Consider the following 21,816-nt stretch of genomic DNA (forward strand, 5'->3'; position numbering starts at 1 on the left):
TAATTTAGTAATCTATTTCTTATTTACAACTAATTTTAAATGTGTAATAAATTAAAGGATAAATATATTGCGTGATCACCAATCTTTCTCCCCTTTTTAACCCTTGCACCTCTTACATTGGGCTAAGTGCTGCTGCTTCTACCACTGGAAGATTAAAAAAAATAAAAAGTAAGATATGGTACTTATTTTCCCAGAACTGACATTCTAGTGACAGTGCCAAATGCAAACAGAAAGAACTATACGACAAGGCAGTGCTATGCACAGGTAGAAAAGCAATTGGAGCATAGGCAGAGAATAAGACCATCACTGGCTCTGTATTTAAAATCTCAAATAATTGATTTCTTCAAAGAATATGGAGATTAATTCATTAAATTTGTAGTGCTTTCATCAGGTTATGTTAAATTTCTAAATAATTTTTAGCCAGTAAATGAAACTTATTTCTTTATTGAAATAATTGAAAGAGCAACAACTTTTGCTCCAACTACTTTTTGGAAAAGTAAAAGTTTATTGTTTTAGGTACATACAGTAAGAATTTTCCAATCATATTAGGATCCTAAAGCATTTTAAGGTTATGGCATAGGAAATGTTTTTGGTCAGTTTATTGGTAATAGCTGTTGGGCATGATTTCTTGTTACAGGAGGGTGGTCCTATAAATCTGCTCGGAACTCAGAAAGAATGTTAAATTAGGCTTAAATCCCACTGCAAATCCCTGGATTTCTGGCCGGTATTCATGCACAAAATACTACTCTAGTAGTCTGAAATCATATGTAATCTTCTGACTTTGGCATATGTGCTTAGTTGGTCATTATTAAAATGTTGGTTCAGGTCAATTGTATAGTTTTTTTTTATTTGGTTCAAACAATTTAGTGGCGACTTCATTTAGTTCTCGACAATGCTGAAGATAGATCCTTAGACAATAGCTCTCAAGTTGAAATTTAATAAAATTTATATATCCTACCCAAACCAGGGACTGAGAATGGAGGTGAGGGAGAGGAGGAGTGTTATGTTGTCAGATAAGTTTAAGAAATCATGTATACTCTTTTACTAGAGTTTTTAAAATTCATATTAGTATAGTATAGACTCAGAGAAATTCTGCTGAAAAAAAAATTGTTCAATTTTATTTAACCTAGTATTTCCCAGCGGGTTAGTTAGAGAAGCTGTGCTGCAGCAAACAGCCTTAATATGTCAGGGGGCACTAGTGTTATAACGAAACACAGTTTGGAAATATTACCTTAAGAAAATTCTGCAAGCTGAGTTCATTCTAAATTTGGTCTCAAACCATTTTCTTAGCATTACTTACAGTTACATCTAAAATTCAAACAGCCAGACAAAATGGGAAATATCACAATAGAATATAATAAATATGGTATTTGAGGATGTTGAAACATGTCTTATTTCTCTTATATTACATCAATCTTAAAAATAAATTCAGTTTCAGAATAATTCTGAATAATTAATAAGCAAAGATTATTACAGTTTTTGGCACAAAATCAACTAAGAGATTCAAACCTATTTGGGTTATACCTATAATAATCTATTATCATTTCAACCCCTCTGTATTATTATCTGAAATTATTATTTCAATTTCTAGTTAAATCCAACCCCCAGCATTTTAGCGGTTTTGTTTTTTCCCTCTACTCTCTTGTCATTCTATTGTCCTCATTCTTTAAGTGCATCAAGAAAGTTAGTGGAGCTATATTTTATGAGAAACTTTGCTTCATTTTAAGTTTACAGAAGATTTAAAATCCATAAATTTTTATATAAATTCTTTTTCCTTTTCTCTTTTGCTCTTTTTCCTCCTGTTCATGAAGATGTTTTCTTCCTCTTTATTTTTAGATGGACACTAGCTAATGACTCTATCAAGTACTCACGATCACTCCAGTAGAAGAGATTACTTTCTTCTGGAGGGAAGTTAACTAAGCAACTGGAGAATCTCTAGAGCCAATTATCCTCAGTATATATCAAATTTTTTTCATCTGAGAATGATGTTGCCTGCCTAAAGACAAGGTTTTACCTGGGCAAGGATACTGAATAATTCTCCTCTGTCACTCCCCATCTTAATCATTTTGTCTGTGTGTATTACTACACACACCCATTCATACACATAGTTAAGGAACTTTAATGACATTTTTGTTAGTGAATTTGACACAACTTCTCTACTAAAGATATGTCCAGATATAATCTCAAATGTAGACATAAAACTTAGTCCAAAAGCAGTTAAACATTCAGTAACTCTTTAACATAGTTTTCCAAATCATTTGAAAGGCAGATAATTTTCATTTACAACCTATTTGAGGTGTAAAAATGTTAGATATTGTTTAGTAAAGGAGTTTACATTGAAGTCTATTTCATTGAACAAGAATAATTTTTCTCCATATTACTTAAATATATATAATGTATTGTATGTGATATATATAAAATTTAAAAATGGAAAAGTATTGTATTCAAATAGTGATGTTAGAGAAGTTATTGTGCTACCAAAAATTGTCTGATACAAAGGAAGAAAGCTATTATCCTTAGAAAACAAACAAAAAAAAACCTTTGACTTAATGTTGTGCATCATTCCAGTCTTAAAAAGGGAACAATCCTCTAGCTTTACGTCCTTTCTCTGATCTGGATAGACCCTTGCTATGGTTTGAATGTCCCCTCCAAAACTCATGTTGAAATTTAATTGCCATTGTGATGGTATTAAGAGATGGGACCATTAAGAGGTGATCAGGCCATGAAGGCTTCAACCTCCTGAATAGATTAATGTCATTTTCTCAGAAGTGGGTTATCAAGAGAGTGGGTTGTTACAAAAAATTATTTCAGCCCTGTCTGTCTCATACTCTCTTACTCTCATACGTTCTTGCCCTTCTACCTTCCACCATGGAATGACACAGCAAGCAGGCCCTTGCCAGATGCCATTACCTTGATATTGGACTTCCAAGCCTCCAGAACTGTGAATAATAAGTTTCTTTTCTTTATAAATTATCCAGTCTGCAGTATTCTCTTATATCAACACAAAGCAGACTAAGCCAACCCTCTAGAATTGTAGTTCCCTCCCCCTGGGTTTCCTAGGCTGGAGGTTGTCTCCTTAAATCTCTGCCTTTGAACTTGGTGATGTGGCCATGTTCGTGAGATCCTAATCTGAGGGCATCTGAGTTCATAGTCATAAGTTGGCTCATTTAAGTGCAGAATAAGCAGACATTGAGGCCTGTACTCCAAGTACCCTGCTGCAACACCACTTTAAAGTGTCAGAAGAGATGCAGACCTGCCTGTCATTGTGAGACTATGGCACAGAACCTATTATTCCCTGCAGCTAACTCATTCACCAAAGCAGTCTTCTGTAGCAGTAGCTACAGAGCTGTCATCACGTGCATTTCCAGGCCAGTTCACCAAATGCTGGAGACACTAAGATTTGTCAGAGAGGTCAAATGAGCCCAGAAGAACCCTCTTGGTGCATAATTCAGAGATTTATGCCTAATCAAGCCTATTTCAAAATCATCTGGGGTTCAAGTTAACTTTGAATCGCTCTACAGGGTCTAAAACATTCCCAAGACACCTGAGATGGTCCAGGCTGAATTAGAATTCTTGGTCTCCATAAGCAGTGGTGTGCAACCTTAGCTGCACTTTAGAATCATTGGAGAACTTTGACAAATACTAATGCGTGGTCCTTCCCGTCTTTGTGAGATTCTGACTTAATTCCCCAGTAATCTAATGTGATCCCCTTAGCCCAGTGGTTCTCATCCTTGGCAGCATGTCAGAATTATCTGGGGAGCTTTTAAAATTCCTAATGCCCAGACTCTACCTCAGATCAATTTAATGACAATTTTTTTGTGGGTGGAACTTGGCATCAGTATTTTTTTTAAAGTTCCCCAGCTGATTGTAATATTTAGACAAGGTTGAGAAATAGAAAAATCTAGAAAAGGCAACCCTTTCAATATATCTAAGAGCTGACTTCTTCCATTCTCTGTAATTCACTTGGGCCTCTGAATGCTCTAAAACTGTAGGCTAAAGAGTTATTGTACAGCTGAGTCATAAGGGTCAGTCTAGATGAGGATTTACAAAAGAGACAAGAGATGATAAGAGATGCACTCATGGCAATGAATGACCTTATTAGCACTTCATAAGTGCCAGGCACATGTGATAGCCAAAAAGAAAAGATGATAAAATTAAAAACTAATCAAAGAATAGCTAATATTTCCAAATCTGCTCCCCAGCAATTTATCCATTCTCCATCATTTAAAGCCCTAACAAGTTACTTAAGGGAATACAGGTCACCAGTTCTACAAGATTCTACCTTGTCTATAATTGCTAGGATTTTGGTTCGACTGCATAGATATGTTACTTATTATCTATTTTTTTAAAGGGAGGGATTGTCCTTACATTGCTATTTTTGATTCTGATCATGTGAATTATTGTTCTGTTAGATAACTTGCTAAGAACTGTTTCAAATATGAGCAAATTTACCGTCTCCATATTCAGAGGCGATATGTGTATTTCCTAGCTTCTAACAGACATTATTGTTAAGTAGGAGCCTATCCAAAGAATTGTTGACCAATGAGTCGCTGAAGGTTTTGTAGCCAAAGTCAAATTCAGCAATGCTGTGTTTATTTGCCTTTTGCCAATTGTTAGGCCATATCCCATCACAGTCTAACAGTCCAAAAGAGAATATTGCCAAATCATTGGCCAGTTTTCAGAATGGCTAACCCTTTTCTTGCTATGGAACTAACAATGCTTCATGATAACCAAGTGAGGCAATTTATGACTTCTTAAAAGGAGAAGATGATATTGACTATTATTGGGAAGAGCACAACTTTTTAGTAATTGGATACCAAAAGCAAGAAAATTATCCTGAGGGATTGGATTCTGTCTTCCACATCTGTCTCTCAAGGCGGTCACTGTGTGCCCAGTGCACTGCTGCTGTCTCTCACTCGGCACCTCAATACTCAGCTTAAACAGCAGTGTTATTTCTGTCAGGTGCAGAATGATAGCCTCTGTCTGCTGTTGGACTGCCTAGTGCAGCAGTTATCTAAATTCACCCTCTGATCTTGTTCCCATGGGGAGAGCTCTGACAACAAAAGTAGAAGTATTGACCATTCATTTCGCCCTTTAATGATGTTCTCAGTGCTCTTCTTCCGCAGAGAAAATGAACATTTACTTCATTTTGAATGTGTACTTTGGAGGGACATTTTATGCTTTTAGTATTCTTATTATTAGTTAAGGTTAGGTACCAGTTTCATCACCTGGAAACCTACTGTTAGGCTAAATGTGAAACCACCAGAGAGACAAGTAAAGGGGAGAGACTTTCTGCCTCCTGGGTAACAGTAGAATGCAGTCCTTATGACCAGTTCTCTCGTAACAGCTTCTGTCCCCTCAAGAGTCAGAAATGTGGTCCAGTATCTCTTGGATTCTCATGAATTCCCCCATTTCATAGTTCTTATTTGTATGTCTACTAATGTAAGTCTTATTTCTGTTGGGTTCCTTGGTGCACTCTTTCTGTAATATATTCATTCAAATCTAAACTTAAAGTATTTCACAAAACAACACAGTAATTAAGGTAAGACTAAAGTAAGTGACAACCTCACAATCCAGGATACTTAAGTAATTTTTTAAAATTCCCTAAAGCTATGAGACATGAGCAGTCACATCCACTTGCCCACCACTCCCTTTCCTTTATCCGTGCCCTCCATCCATCTACCCCAGCCCAAAACATTCTGGAAGCAGAATTACACATCTAGATATTTTACTTCTCCTGCTAGCTCCAATTCGTATTTACTAGTATCTTAAAAACCACATTCCTGTGTGGAAGCTGTGCTTCTGCTGGTGAGGTGAGTATCATCTGAAGCCTATTGACATTCTCAGGTCAGTTCTCTTTCATTCAAAAAAATGTCATAAGAAAAGATTGGGAACTTTCTGATGGTAACCAAAAGAACAATTATATTTTGCATAGCTGGCATATTACTTTTCATGTAAAACTTTATCTTCCAAGACACTAAAATCTATACCAACTTAAAGGACCTCCAAAGAAAGGTGAATGACAACCTGTTGAAAACATTTAAGGCATCAAAACATTGAAAATGAAATTCTGAGTTGGATTCTGATCTTTACCACTTTCTGAATCCTGCTGCATTTCATTCTAGTAGACAATCCAATTACCTTTTACTCTCATTTTAATGAAAATAGGAAGGATACATTCTTTCTTTCATTTATTTGTTCATTCATTCAATTAATGATTGAGGAATGTAAACAATCTTCAAATGTCATAATTTCAAATTTCCATTCTTGTTATCTTAAACAAATTCTCAAGCATTTTTTTTAACCTGTATTTCCTAATATAGCAGCTTCAACTTCACATGTGTCAATTAGCACATTTATGTATGGACATTCACTCTTAAAATTATTATAGTAAGGCTACCCTTCAAATAATAGGAAATGGCTATCAGAATTTTCTTCTAACATGTTACTCTCCATATATTCTTCATTGTAACATTTCCTTCTGTACCTAAGGACTTCCTATAGAAAAAAAAGGGGGGGCTTTATCCTCTTTTTAACTTTGGAGAAATCTTACTGACTCCTTCTCCAATAAGATAGCCACATAACCTGACAACAGTTTTAGGGTTTACTTAAAGGATTCTGATGAAAGTTTTCTTTTCCAGGATAATTAATGGTATATACTGTATATACAGCCTATTAAAAAGTTTATAGAAGTAAAAATTATTTACATGATGTTTATCTTGTCTTTTTAGGACACTGGTATTGTGACATTCTAATTTATAACAATATAGGGCGACTGCCATTTTTTTCTTTTGTATTATAGAATTGGTGTTAGAGGAGACGGTTTACAAAATTGGCTTTAGGCTTACTCAAAGTTAGCACTAAATTGTGTTTCAAACTATAAAATAATTTTAGCGTTTTATATATGTGTACTACCTGAGTGTCATCGTTTCAAGAAATTTTAACACAACAAAATAAAATGTACTTATGTGAATGTATTCCAATTGAAGATACTGTTGATCCTAATAGTATTATGCGTACTATTCATTTTCACTGGATTTTACATCGACTTTTTTACTTTTTCATTACTTGGTAAAAGGATTCAAAAGGAGTAGTCAGCATATAGAATTCCACAGTTAAGGTTTGGTAACCTTATTACTATAATTTGAAATTAGTTTTAACAGCTCATCCTATCACTTCCATCTCATTCATTGTGTGAGATAATTATGCAGTGGGTATGTAGGTTTCTTTATATTTATGAAATATACTCTGTGGTTTAAAATAGAATAGACTATAAGAGCTGGAAAGTATCTTGGAAATCATCTGTACCTATCCCACATTTTATAGATGAAAAATCGAGGGTCAGAAAAACTAAGAAATTGTCCCCTCATCATTCACAGACAGGGAGTTGACCCATGTGTCATAATTTTCACCTGGGCTCTGTCCTCTCCACCAGGTTTTATCATCCATGATAAATCTGAGTAACTTTTACATTAATTAATTATAAGCCAAATTCTGTTGCTCATATAGAAGTAGATATCAAAAACATTTTCTCCAAGTAGTCATTTCCTTAGATAAACTTCGGTATAATCAGAATGGTCTTCTAGGACTAACATGATACCTTTGTTAATCTCGGTAATAATAAATAATAATAATAAAACCATAACTGTCCAGTCATTAAAATGGCCTTAACATTCTGTATCAATTATGGTTAAAAAGAAGGTCCTCTCATTTTCATATTGGAAACATAATTCTCTGAAATTCCCATTTATTGGTTGATTAGTTCAGAACCCTAAAATTCATTCAGTAAACAGGCAACAAAAGTTTGAGTAATTGCTGCAAGCCTGGCTCTGTGATTTGCACATGTTTACACCAGTCTCCCCATGCATTCTTTTTCAAATGACTTTAACACAATTAATATGAAATTATATATTAATAACAATGTTGCCTGAGTGCTAGTAATGTAAACAAAATTTATTTTTACTAAATATTTTAAATCCTTAATGTATATGTTGAGGTGTGTATCTTATTCCATTACATTTAATACTATTGAAGTTCGTTATTAATCATAATCATTTAATGCAAAACACAACCCTGATATTTTAACATAAGAAGAATAACTGATTCTTGGGAAAAATATAAGGCTGTAAATTGAAAAACATGGAATTACCATCTCTTCCAGCTCACTTTTTTCCCCTCACATTTATGTTTTTCTTAAGGTAGCATAGAACTTTTATGACATAAAAGATTTAGTTAAGGAAAATGTTAGGAGAGATCTATTTTTCTGCATAAGTTGATAATTAACCTAATACAAGCTCATTATGACTCAAATGAATAAGGATACCACAGATTCCCTTCTATTTTATCATTATACAAAGGAATAGATGCATTATGCAAAGGAATGCATATCTTAGCACAGATTAAATATTTTAATTTTCATCATGAAAATATTATTTCAAAGAAAATCAAATTAATAAAAATAAATTCCCTACTCTTTAGTGATAAGTAGCTTTTAGTGATAATTTATGAAATTCTAAATTAGATATCTTAATGAGTTTTGCTAGACAATATTAAGTCACATTTTGGTGTGAGTAATATTATTTACATTTTGCTTAACTTATGAGCATTTTCAGGACAAGGAGTATATATTTTCAAATGGGCTTGGATTATCAGGTCCGACTATAATATAAGTAGATTTGCCCTGTTCCAAGAGATATTTTTAGGGGCATAGTTCAACACAGTTCAATTTAGAGAAATTAGGTGACATTTTATTTAATTTTTTTTCCAAGCCGCAAAAGGAAGCTGAGAAAACACATCACCAATTGATCCATTAACAGATTGCTAAGGTTCATAAGCCATACTTAAAATAAAATTACTTACTGTAATTATTCTTCATCTCTTGGGTCCCTTTTACTTTGCCTCTTTTATCAATCCTCAGATACCACTGTGTTCGACAGAAGAGTCTTCTCACTCTTATATCCCCTCCTTCCATGTAATCATAACTTCTTGTGTGTCGCTCAGGGCTGGAACAGTTCACATTTGTAGCCATTTGCTCTGGAGTCATGTCATTGCAAGCTAAAGATATAGTACCCACTAGACAGATAATGTGAAAGCATGATCTGTAGAGCAAAGTTGGCAGGATCCATGTCAGTATCCATTTGTGCATTATAGTGTAGTGCTCCGGGTGTTCATGAATAACATAATGAAAATTGAATCTTGAGTTGATTGTTACTCCTAGGTCATTGACCTCTTCCTATCTGTGAATTGTAGATTGATTTAAGAAAGAGTAGTTGCTCTTTCCAAATTATTAGCCTAATCCTTTTAGTTCCTGATAACAACACAGGATTCCTCTTTAAATAACTCTGTTGATAAATCCTCATAAAAACAGTTCGTAGTAAGTTCAGTTGCTGTGACGCTGTTTGCTATTTGACTTCTGTTTGCAATGAGAGATTAAGAATAGGGAGGGGAAGAGAGAGGAAGATAAAAATTGTATGTATAAATTGTAGTGAGTAAGTAGTAGTATAATATACAGTATAGGTTATTCTCTGAAGATACATTTAAAACAGCCTTCATGGAGGATGTCAAAATCTTTACCACTTTATGTGTAGATTTATAAAATTTATGCCTGAGTAGAGACAAAACAGAATATGACTGTACCATTCATTCCAATTGCTGTTTTGTGAGAACCATACTGCACTCAGAACTATTTATTTAAATTAAGTTTTTACAATTCCCACTAACAAAGTATAAGTGCTTTCTCCCTAGGCTTCTTTATTATATGCTTTTACATTTGTGGTTAATCAATTATTTTCTCCTGAACTGCCCAGGTTTTTTAAGTTAAATGTCAGGATTGCTCTGGAGAACTTCAACCTTATCTTTATGTTCCACAGCATAATTACTATAGATAGTTACATGGCTCAAAAATCTTGTAACTTTACTTTTCTGCTCAGTACTAAAATCAGAGAAAGAGATAAACTTTTAGAAAACATTCAGCATTGTTTTTAAAGACAAATAACAGTAACTTACTTGTTTTGTTGATAACAGCTGGATGTATAAGAATTCCATGTCTGTTGTCTGCCTTGTGCAACTTGAGCCTTTCTACTGTAGCTACAAACTATTTCTCAGCTGAAAAATTCTCCAGCAGAATCATAATTGTTTCCATAAATCAACGGGCAGGAGGATTTTCTCTCTGTGTGTGAGCGCGTGTGTGCTTGTGTGTGTGTGTGTGAGCCTTTTATTCAGGGCTTTTCGATAAATACCTTTGCTGACCTCATTGGAAGCAATTAAAACTTAGCCAGTGAGCTGTTAGTTGAATACAACAGCGAGAATAAAAGGAGGCTTGTATAGTATTCAATGGTCATGAGAGGGAGCTATGAACATGTTTTATGCTTAAATCTACAAGTGGGTACCTACTTTGTAGAAACAGATCTCTGGTTCTGAAGCAGTTAGAAGGGGAAAGGGAATTTTTTAAATCTTCTTTGCAATATAGAAGTTGTATTATACTTGGAAAATTATTCATTTGAACATATATATAGGGTTTTTTAATACTTAGAAAATCTTTTCCATAGCTTTATGATACATGCATTTCTTCAATTACTTCTTTGTGCTCAGAATGTTAGAACAATGTATTAACTAACATATGAGTGCCTTAAAGCACTGTGTAGATAAGGTGAATATTATCACATCATACAGAGACAATTCATTGAATATGAATTTAAGTACAATTTTTATGTATTGTATTCCTAGGCTGAAAATGAGAAGATCTAGATTGTTATTTGAGTTGGACCACTAATGACCGATATGACTTTGGGCAAGTTACCTGCTATTCCAGAGTCTCAGCTGCTACATTTGTAAAATTGGTGTATTGGTCTAATGACTTTATAGTGCTTTACAATTCCATGATCTGTGACTTATGCTCACTGTTAATATAAGGAACAGGGCACCTACTTTTAAAAGCTGTTATTCTTAAAAATTAAAAAGGAGGAAATGGTTTCGCATTGATTATCAGTGTTTGAATTTTTTCTCAGTAAGAATATTGTAACAATAAACGTTAATTTAGAGATGGAATTATAAGATGTATTGGTAAGGTAAATAAGAGTAAGCTATTTTCCTTTCCAGCATGAGTTCTCTCCTTTACTTCCTGTTCTGGTATACATGAAGTAGTGCTCAAGTGTTGTATTAGATTCTTGGTGTAGAATAATTATGTTGTCTATCTAAATCAGTGTTAAGAAATATATTAAAATTATCTTTTTCATGTTATATATACCTCAAAACACACACACACTCACTCTCTCTCTCTCTCTCTCTCTTCTCTACTTGAAATGCACTACTTTACCACCAGGTGGTGCATGTAGACCAAATAGGAAAAGGAAATTAAATCTACTCAACTGGATTATAGTTTATGTGATTTCTCTTTGTATCTGTCCCTTTAGGGAACAGAATCAAGAGCACAGAATAGTTCAGATGTACCCAGTTACTCTTTATATGCCAAATGTTGAATGTTCCACATTTATTAAAGCAGAGGAGGACAGACTCTTTGATAATTGCATTTGTTGAAAGCTAGAAAGCTGAAAACATCCCATCATGTATTCTCTAAAAGGAGGAAGAGGAGGAAAGAAAATATAATGTTACTGTGTTCTGAATCACACTCCACTAGTTTGGGAGGTAGCAATAATGAGCAGGCTCAGAATTCCTGGGACTTAGATATTGCTTCTAAAGAAATAAAAGTCATCATTAGTAAGTTTACAGTGTAAAGATACTCAAGAGCTACTAAATCCATTTGTTCCATACTGACCCCAGGGATTTTAAACCAAGAAATCAGTAAGTTAGAAGTCAACATTTGCTAACTAAGTGCTAAATACTTAAAAGAAATGGATAGTTTGTTAGCAAAGAGTGCTTAGTTCCTCCTTAATATCTGCTATATAGAATTGACTGTAAAATGGGAAACAAAAGGATAAAATTGTGATCTATGTGCTTAAAGTGCATTAGATGCTGTTACACTCTGTAATTTGGAAATATGATCCCAGTAATATTAATTAACAGATTAATCTCAACAAGGGAACTATATCAATGGTTTAAATTCTTTGATTATCATTTTTCTTATTGGAGAATTATTAATTCAGGATGGGCCCACAATTCATTAGGACCACAGCTATAATGGAGAACCAAATTTAGATTTCACCGTGCCCTTATTGTGCTTATGCTTCTAAAGGAATTCTCTGGGAACTAAGAATAACTTTGGGTAACTGTAGATGGGGTAACCCTCTGGATATTTTAAGTTATACATTGGCAACCATTTGTTGCTCTTGTTTTAACAGACCTATAGTGATAGACTAAGCACAGAAATACTTTGAACCATTGTCTTTCTTTTGTTATTTGTAGATTGAATTTCCTTTTTTAACACACCATTGCTGGCTTGAAAGAATTAACTGGCCTGGCACGGTGGCTCATGCCTGTAATCCCAGCATTTTGGGAGGCCAAGGCAGAAGGATCACTTGAGGTCAGGAGTTTGAGATCAGCCTGACCAACACTGCAAAACCCCATCTCTACTAAAAATACAAAAACTAGTTGTGCACCTGTAATCCCAGCTCCTTTGGGGGCTGAGGTGGGAGAATCACTTTAGTCTGGGAGGTAGAGGTTGCAGTGAGCTGAGATCACGCCGCTGCACTCCAGCCTGGGCAACAGAGTGAGACTTCATCTCAATAAATAATAATAATAATAATTAACTTCATTTTAAATTGGAAATACCTACATCTCATGAGTTTTAAATTTTTTAAACAAAAGATTATTGCATCTGTTCCTAAATATTGGCTTTTAAAAATGTGCTTTGGAGTAAAGGCTAATACTGGTAATCCTTCAAAAGGAAACAATGCCTAATACTTGGATAGTTGATTTGGGGATAGAATGTATTAAACCAATAGAGAGAATCTATTTCAAAAAATATTGCGAAAGCAGGCAGTTGTTAAAGTAATAATTAGCCACCTAACTTTTCTTAAGCAACCTCCATTATATTCTTTATCCATGTAAAAGTAAATGAAAGAAAGTAACTTGTTTTCATTAATTTTATGTTTTGATAGTTAATTTTAAAACTTTGCCTCATTCATAATCATGTATAATGTAATCAGTGGAAGGGAACATAATTAAATATTTTCATTACTTTGCATTCTTACATCTTATTTTGTTCCATATCCTCTCAGTTTTCTTTCTTCCCCAAAATATAGATAATTCTTTTTATTAGTTTCTTGTGTATCTTTTCAGAGTTTCCTTATGCTTCTACAGGCAAACTGGATACATATGTTTGTGTGGACATACATATGATTTTTACTTGTTTACTTTTTTACTTTTCCCCTTTTTATACAAAAGATAGCACGCCATATGCATTGTTCTGTATGTTGTTTTTTTTTACTTAATAAAAATAGAAAAATCTTCCTATCTCTCATTATTTAGGAAGCTTCTCACATTTTTGTTGTTGTTATAGCTACAGGGTATTCTGCTGAATGGGTATACCACAATGTATTTGAGCAGCCTCCTATTGAGGAACATTTAATTTTTTTCAGTAGTTTTCTATTACCAAAAAAAATGCTGTAATGAATAAAGACATAAAATACGTCATTTTATACTATGAAAATAAATCTATAGGATCAATTTCCAGAAGTAGACTGCCTGGAACAAAAGGTATTAAAAACAAGTTATTGCCAACTTATCCTCCACACAGGTTGTACTAGTTTTATAATCCCACCAGCAATACATAAGAGTGCCCATTTATTTCAAAAAATTTGTCGTCAAAACATTTGGAGTTTTGTTAATCTGACAAGTGACAATGCCATTAAATTATAGTTATCCTTTGCATTTCTCTTCTTATGAGACAAGGTAACCATCATGGACAAGTGCTACAAAGAAAAGATACATAGTGCCATGAATATCTATAATAAATGGCAATATGTAAGCTTTCCCTGAAAAAAATTCCACTAATGCTGCAACTTTGCAGCATGAATGGGAGTTAATCAGGTGAAGAGGTACTGTACAAAAACAAACAAACAAACAAACAAAAAACCTGTCCTTTTCACAGTGAAACACAGGTTTAGTCCTAGTAGAGAGAATAAGAAGGGACTGTGGTGCATGAAGAGGTTGGAGAGGCAGACAGGATCTCTCTGTGCTTTATTAAGACATATGATCTGTATTCCAAGCGCAATAGGAAGCCATTATAGTATGGTAAGCAGAAGAGTGACATGATCAGAATTGTACTCTGCCTCTGTTGTGGTCAAAACTTAATTCCAGTTTTGTTGTGGTCAAAATTTAATTGGCAGAATGGGCTTATGAAATATTAAGTTGTGTTCATTTATCCCATTTTTTCTGTTCTTCGTATTTTCAAAAAGATATTGGAAAGGAAAGGTTGAGGGGAAAAAGTCATAAATGCTTCCTGACTAGGTTAAAACATGAATCCCTTTCCAAATGTCATGCCAAGTGCACTGAAAATAAAGGAAGCACTAGAGTGCATTTGAGAAGCAGCCCAGGGAAACTATCATAGAGTCCCATGGACCTAGGAGCATAGATAAAAGTTTATGGCCCCCATATTTGGGGAGCCACGCTTGTATATATATCTGTACCACAGCACATAGCAGAGGCAGCAATACTCCAGAGAATCAGAGCTGCCTCGTGTGTCTGAACAAATAGGTCCATAAGGACCCCTCATAAATATTTCCCATATTTTAAAATAATTCTGGAAGTAGCCGGGAGTTCAGACCTGTAGAAATTATGTGAACAGAGTGAGTGAATACCCCAGAAGAGGAATCAGGGTAGACAAATGACTCAGCCAGATACCCTAGCTTTGACCCTACATAAAACTCTTGAAATCTATCCCATCTTGAAACAGAAGAGGGAAACCCAAGAATAACCGAGGTTAAGTTTTTTACCAAACTGGAAGAGCAGAATTCTCAAAATTATGGCTAAGTTTATTTATATTTATAGATATAAATTTATATGTTATTCTTTGCATATCTGAAATTGTGGTCCAACACATATTTCTTTTTTTCTTTTTTTTTTTATCTTTTAGGTTCAGGGGTACATGTGCAGATTTGTTATACAGTTAAACTCATGTCACAAGGGTTCGGTGTACAGATTATCACCGAAGCACTAAGCATAGTACCTGATAGTTATATTTTCTGATCCTCTCCCTCTACCCTCAAGTAGATCCCAGTATCTGTTGTTCCTCTATTTCTGTTCATTTGTTCTATTTAGTTGTATTTATAAGTGAGAGAATATGGTATTTGATTTGCTGTTCCTGTGTTAGTTTGCTAAGAATAATGGCTTCCAGCTCCATCCATGTTCCTGCAAAGGACATGATCCTGTCCTCTTCATTGGCTGCAAAGTATTCTGTAGTCTGTATGTACCACATTGTCTTTATCCAGTCTACCATTGAGGGCATTTAGATTGATTCCCTGTCTTTGCTATTGTGAATAGTGCTGCAGTGAACACACACGTGCATGTGTCTTTATGGTAAAATGATTTATATTCCTTTGGGTACATACCCAGTAATAGGATCCTAAATGGTAATTGTGTTTTTAGTTCTTTGAGGAATTGCCACACTTCTTTCCATAATGGTTGAGCTAATTTACACTCCTATCAGCAGTGTATAAGTGTTCCCTTTTCTCTGCAAGCTTGCCAGCATTTATTTTTTGACTTTTTAATAATAGCCATTCTGACTGATCTGAGATAGGATCTCAGTGTTTTTTATTTGCATTTCTCTAATGATTAGTGATATTGAGCATTTTTTCATATGTTTTTTAGACACATGTATGTCTTTCAAAATTGTTCATGTCCTTTGCCCACTTTTTAATGGGGCTGTTTGATTTTGCTTGTAAATTTGTTTAAGCTACTTATAGATGCTGGATGTTAAATCTTTGTCAGATGCATTGTTTGCAAAAATTTTCTCCTATTCTGTAGGTTGTCTGTTTACTTTGTTGATAATTTCCTTTGCTATGCAGGAGCTCTTTAGCTTAATTAGATCTCATTTGTCAATTTTTGCTTTTGTTGCAATTGCTTTTGGCATGTTTGTCATGAAATCTTTGCTAGTTCCTACGTCCAGAATGGTATTTACTAGGTTATCTTCCAGGGTTTTTATAGTTTTAAGTTTTACATTTAAGTCTTTAATCCATCTTTAGTTTGTTTGTGTATGTGGTGTAAGGAAGGGGTCCAGCTTCAATCTGCTGCATATGGCTAGCCAGTTATCCCAGCACCATTTATTGAACAGGGAGTTATTTCTTCATTGCTTGTTTTTGTGAGATTTCTCAAAGATCAGATCGTTGTGGGTATGCAGCCTTATTTCTAGGCTCATTCTGATACATTGGTCTATGTATCTCTTTCTGTACCAGTACCATACTGTTTTAGTACTGTAGCCTTATATTGTAGTTTGAAGTCAGGTAGCATGATGCCTCCAGCTTTGTTATTATTTTTTTAAGAGAGTCACTAAGGCTGGAGTGTAGTGGCATAATCACGGCTTACTGCAGCCTCGACTTGCTGGGCTCAGGTGATCCTTCCGCCTCCTGAGTAGCCAGGACTATAGGCATGCATCACCATACCAGGCTATTTTTTTGTACTTTTTATAAAGACAGGATTTTTCCATATTGCCCAGGCTGGTCTCAAACGCCTAGCCTCAAGCAATCTGCCTGCCTGGGACTTCCAACATGCTGGGATTGCAGGTGTGAGCAACTGCACCCAACCAGTTATGTTCTTTTGGCCTAGGATTGCCTTGGATCTTCAGGCTCTTTTATGGTTCCATATGCATTTTAAGCTAGTTTTCTTTAGTTATGTGAAGAATGTCTTTGGTAGTTTGATAGGAATAGCATTGAATCTATAAATTGCTTTGAGCAGTAAGGCCATTTTAATGATCTTGATTCTTCCTATCCATGAACATGGAATGTTTTTCCATGCATCTGTGTCATCTCTGATTTCTTTGAGCAATGTTTTATAATTTTCATTTTGGAGATCTTTCACCTCCCTGGTTAGTTGTATTCCTAGGAAGGTATTTGTGTGTGTGTGTGCACGTGTGTGTGTGGCAATTGTGAATGGGATTGCGTTCCTGATTTGGCTTTCAGCTTGACTGTTGGTGTATAGGAATGCTAGTGATTTTTGTACATTGATTTTGTATCCCGAAACTTTGCTAAACTTATTTATCAGTTCAAAGAGCTTTTGGACAGAGACTATGGGGTTTTCTACGTAGAAAATCATGTCATCTGCAAACAGGGATAGTTTAACTTCCTCTCTTCCTATTTGGATGCCTTTTATTTCTTTTTCTTGCCTGATAGTTCTGACCGGGACTTCAGGTACAATGTTGAATAGAAGTGGTGAGAGAGGGCATCTTTGTCCAAGACTTATTTCTACTACATTCTCGGTGCTGTCCTTATACTATGAATTTATCTTCCTCTTTTCTTCTGTCCACCCCATTCTATAAATCAGCTTGAACCCTGGGTCATGCCATATAACCAATCTTACTTATTTCCTTGATTCATCCATCTAACAAATATTTATCAAATAGATACTTGGTGCCAGATGTTGTCCTGGCCTTTTGGAGACACAATGGTGAATATTCTGGAAGTGACCTCTGCCCTAACAGAGCATGCATTCCAGTGAGAGAACAAACATAAACAAGTAGATTGGTGAGGGGTGTGAGGTGGGGGGTGGATCTTGGTGTGTTCCAAGAACTGAAAGAAGGCTAATATGAATGAAAAGTGGAAAAAGTAGTGAGAGATGAATGAACCTGAAGAGGTAGGCAGGGACCAGATCATAATGAACTTTGTAGGTCATGGTAATAGGAGTTTGGGTTTATTCTAAGTATTAATATAAAAGGAGGCTGTAGCATGGACATGTCAACCCAAACCTGATGGGCCTGGTCAAAGACAGTAGTTTAAACTCTGGCATAAAATCCCAAAAGTAATTGAGCAAGCCTGAGGTCCCTGTAAATCCTCAATTATGTAAACTTGTGCTTACCCTTGGCATAATGCTCTAACATTTTAAAACTAACTGTATATAAGATACAAAGTATGAGTCACATGCTCAAAATTGTGGTGTGCCTGTGACTCAAATTTATAAATATCTCAGTTTACGAAAGTTACTTGACTCTTGTATCTCTGAGTCTATAAAAATTTATGCTTTAATTTTATATTTATAAGAAGTTATCTGAAATGCTAATCTAAATTTAAAGTTCTTAAAATTATATTATGAATTTACTGAATTGTGATACAACTTTAGACCTGGAGCAAAATCTCTAGTTGGAGCTACTAGTTTGGGTTTGTTTTTTTTTTTTTTTTTCCACTTTTACATTTCTATATAATGAAAGCATATTATATAATTCATTCTTGATTGTCTTGATTTCTCTTAAGTTATTGCTTAAATTTAGGAAATAATCAATTTCCTTGAGTCAGTGCTTTACATTGGTGCCTAGTTTTGACAGCTTCATGCCATTCTAAATGTTGAAAAATGTTCTAACAGAGAGTTTTGCTTTATCCCCAGAAGAACATCATGACAAACAAAGACCCTGTGCAATTGAGGTTATTACATTGTTAGCTCTAAATTGTCATTATTTGGTTCTACATGAATTGTCTGTGTAGCAAGGCAGCAAAATGAGGGGTAAATCTAGCAAGAGTAATTTTTCTTTTAAAAATGTTTCATGTTAGTAGCAATGTAGCAAAATGTGTTAGTAGCAAAACTGGCTTAAGTTTTAATTCATTAACTTTCAAAGCATGTTCAAAAGTGAGAAAAACAGGCAGAGTAAAAGTAATTATGATAGTAAAGAAGAAAAAGAAAGTTATGGAGTCCACCACCTTAATTATAGAGCTACATCCATGAAAAGCCAAGTATTCAGTAAAAATTTGTATTTGTGTAAAACTGGTGGCTATCACAATAACTTATGCATGAGAAAGGAGGTTTATACTTCTGCTTAAGCTCCTCTTCAAGCTAAACATTCTTTCTATCCTCAGCTATAACTTATATTTTTCCTTCCATAGTTTTAAGTATTAATTCAAACATAGTGAGTCCTCCTTATTCCTCTAATTAATTCCAAAAAATGTCAATTCTACCACAACTTATTCTACACCTGTTTCTTCCTATCAGTTATCACTTTCACATCCTAGATCAAGTTATTGTTATAGTTCACATTAATTCTACTCCTAATCCACCTCTTTGTATCTTCTCTCCCCAATCTCCAATCCATTTTAAATGTTGTTATGTTTCTAAAACATAATTGCAACCATGTTATTTCTCTGCCCCAAAGTCATCAGTGACATCCCCATTTTTCCTAAATAAAACTCTACTCTTCTTTTTCCAGTATGCAGACTACTGTTTCCAATGTCCTCTGTGATCCTCAACATCCCCCAAACACTAGGCTTTCTCACTTGGTTTGGGGTGTAGGGAGATTCCCCCCTCCCTCCCCCTCGCAACACTTCTCCTTTTGGTAGAGAAGTGGACTAACAGAGAAGAAATTCCCCTCACAAATTCTCTCCCTCTCTACCTTCTCTCCCTCACTATCTCCCCATCTCTTTCTCTCTCTCTCTCTTTCTCATATATGTATTCCGTCTGCCTGAGGAACCCAAGAGTCATGTAACCAATTATCAGACATTTCCTTTGAAATTTTACATATTAAGTTTTTAATGATGCAATAAAGTCCTTGGTCCTATTTAACTGATAACTCAGCTAATTATTTTAAATCAACACTTACTCTGTATTCAGATAGTATGCATTATGATATACTGTTCAATAAGATAAGCAAGGTCCCTGACTTAGAGCCTAAATTATTGGAGGAGGGGGCAGGTAATAGACATTAAAAATAACTCTGATGGCTATTTCAAGAGGAAATAAATAGGTTACTGTGATGTCAAATAACACAGAAAGGAGAAGGATGTTTCAAATCTCATTACAAAATGTCTTTCTGTAGAATTGTCATTTAAGCTGAGATCTGATAAATAAAAAGAAATCCAAAGTGGAGGTAGAGCATTCTAGATAAAGGTAACAAGAGCAAAAGTTATGAGGTGAAAATGAGATTGTTGTGTTCTAGAAACCAAAATGTAGTATAACTGGAGCATACTGAACAAAGGGAAAGTTGGGCAATACAAGACCAATGTACCTAAGACCTTGATACCAACATTAAAGACTTTTGATCCTAAGCATAATATGTTATAATTAGCAAGTATAATGGGTATAATCATTCTGAAAATTTTTTGGAGAATGTTTGGGAGATGGCAAAAGTTGAAGTAAGGAGACTGGTTAGGAGGCCATGATTGAAATACAGGTCAGAGATGATATCTTCGACTAATTATGGGAGGAGAATTCGACTAAGTAGGGGAGATGGAAAGGAGTAGGTAGATGTATGTTGGAGACTGTATTAGTCTATTCTCATGCTGCTGATAAATTCATACCAGCGACTGGGCAATTTACAAAAGAAAGAGGTTTAATCAACCTATAGTTCCACATGGCTGGGGAGGCCTCATGATCATGGTAGAAGGCAAGGAGGAGCATGGCAGGTCTTACACAGATGGTAGCAGATAAAGAGAGAGAATGAGAGAGAATCAAAAGTGGAAACCCATTACAAAAGCACCAGATCTCGTAAGACTTATTCACTACCATGAGAACAGTATGGGGGAAACTGCTCCCATGATTCAGTTACCTCCTTCCAAGTCCCTCACACAACATGTGGGAATTATGGGAGTACAATTCAAGATGAGATTTGGGTGAGGACACAGAGCCAAAACATATCAGGGACAAAGCCTGATTCAATGTAAGAGACAAAGAGGAGTCAAGGTTAAATTCCAGATGTCCAATATTTGTAACTAGACAAATGGTGATGTCATTTGCTGAGCTAAGGGAGACTGGGAGAAGACCATGATTAGAGGGGAAAATCAGACAACTGGAAAGTTTGGCTGAGAGAAATGCTATCACCCAAGGGCCAATTCATTCTGGATCAGAGAGATCTGGATCTTTTACTCCTTTGAATGAGAACCAAGAAGCATCTTGAAATTCAATTTCCACACAAGTGTGGAAGTAGAAACAATATCTCTTTTTAAGGATATCTGGTGCAAAAGGAAAGTTTTTATTAACTATGCATTTTAATGAAAATAATAAGGGCCATCCTCCCTCATTTTTCTAATTAAGGATGTCTCTGACAACCAGCATATCATAGGCCCCAGTAGTATAATACATGAAAAATATCAGAAGTCAAACTATATTATGGGACTTTATTGTGAAAACCTAAAACTGATTTATTCTTTGACTTCAGCTGTAAATGGGTTTCAAAGTTGCCAAAATATAAGTTAATGTACTTAGTATTCAAATCAATTCTTGTGACATGGAGAAAAAAATTGTAAGAATAACATTATTGATATTTTGAAAAAAGTTTAATCCTGAGTACCCTCTCTGGTTATTTTACCTGAAAGAAAATTGCTTTCATATTCCTGAAAGCTATACTTCTTTACATAGAAGGATGTTAGCAGAGAAACATAGTAGCAGAGTTGCTCATATCAGATTTTAACACCACCCTGTTTTGCTCAACAAAAAGAATATATTAAAACTAAAATCTTGTCTAATGCCAAGAAAAAATGGCTAATTTGGCAAAAATTGTATTAGTCATTTTATAGTGCCCAGAAGAACAATAAAATAAGACTGATTTTTTTTCTAATATAATTTTTTTGGCTACACATGATTATAGCTTTGATTTCTTAGCCTAAGTAGTTTGGAAGTTGGAAACATTGTAGCATGAGCTTAGAAAGCTGCTGAATAAGTAGAAATACAAATTTATAGCATGTTTTAGAAGAAATATTGCTCCTTAATGCCAAGTACTGTATGTGTAAT

General features: G+C 34.8%; 2 protein-coding genes across 2 annotated transcripts in view; one reads left to right on the forward strand and one right to left on the reverse strand.

Annotated features, from left to right (window-relative positions):
* Positions 1–10,204, reverse strand: part of FGF7 (fibroblast growth factor 7) — a 69,668-nt gene extending 59,464 nt beyond the window's left edge. The window contains exons 1-2 of the mRNA XM_023227254.3: positions 10,006–10,204; positions 8,860–9,412 (exon numbers count right to left, since the gene is read on the reverse strand). Coding sequence (XP_023083022.1) covers positions 8,860–9,145 — 286 coding nt within the window. The 5' untranslated portion in view covers positions 9,146–9,412; positions 10,006–10,204. The remainder of the gene's footprint in view (positions 1–8,859; positions 9,413–10,005) is intronic.
* FAM227B (family with sequence similarity 227 member B) overlaps positions 1–21,816 on the forward strand; it is a 295,156-nt gene that overhangs the window by 192,255 nt on the left and 81,085 nt on the right. The gene's annotated exons all lie outside the window — the stretch shown is intronic.

This window comes from Piliocolobus tephrosceles, chromosome 6 (genome assembly GCF_002776525.5).
Source record: "Piliocolobus tephrosceles isolate RC106 chromosome 6, ASM277652v3, whole genome shotgun sequence".
Classification (NCBI taxonomy): Eukaryota; Metazoa; Chordata; class Mammalia; order Primates; family Cercopithecidae; genus Piliocolobus; species Piliocolobus tephrosceles.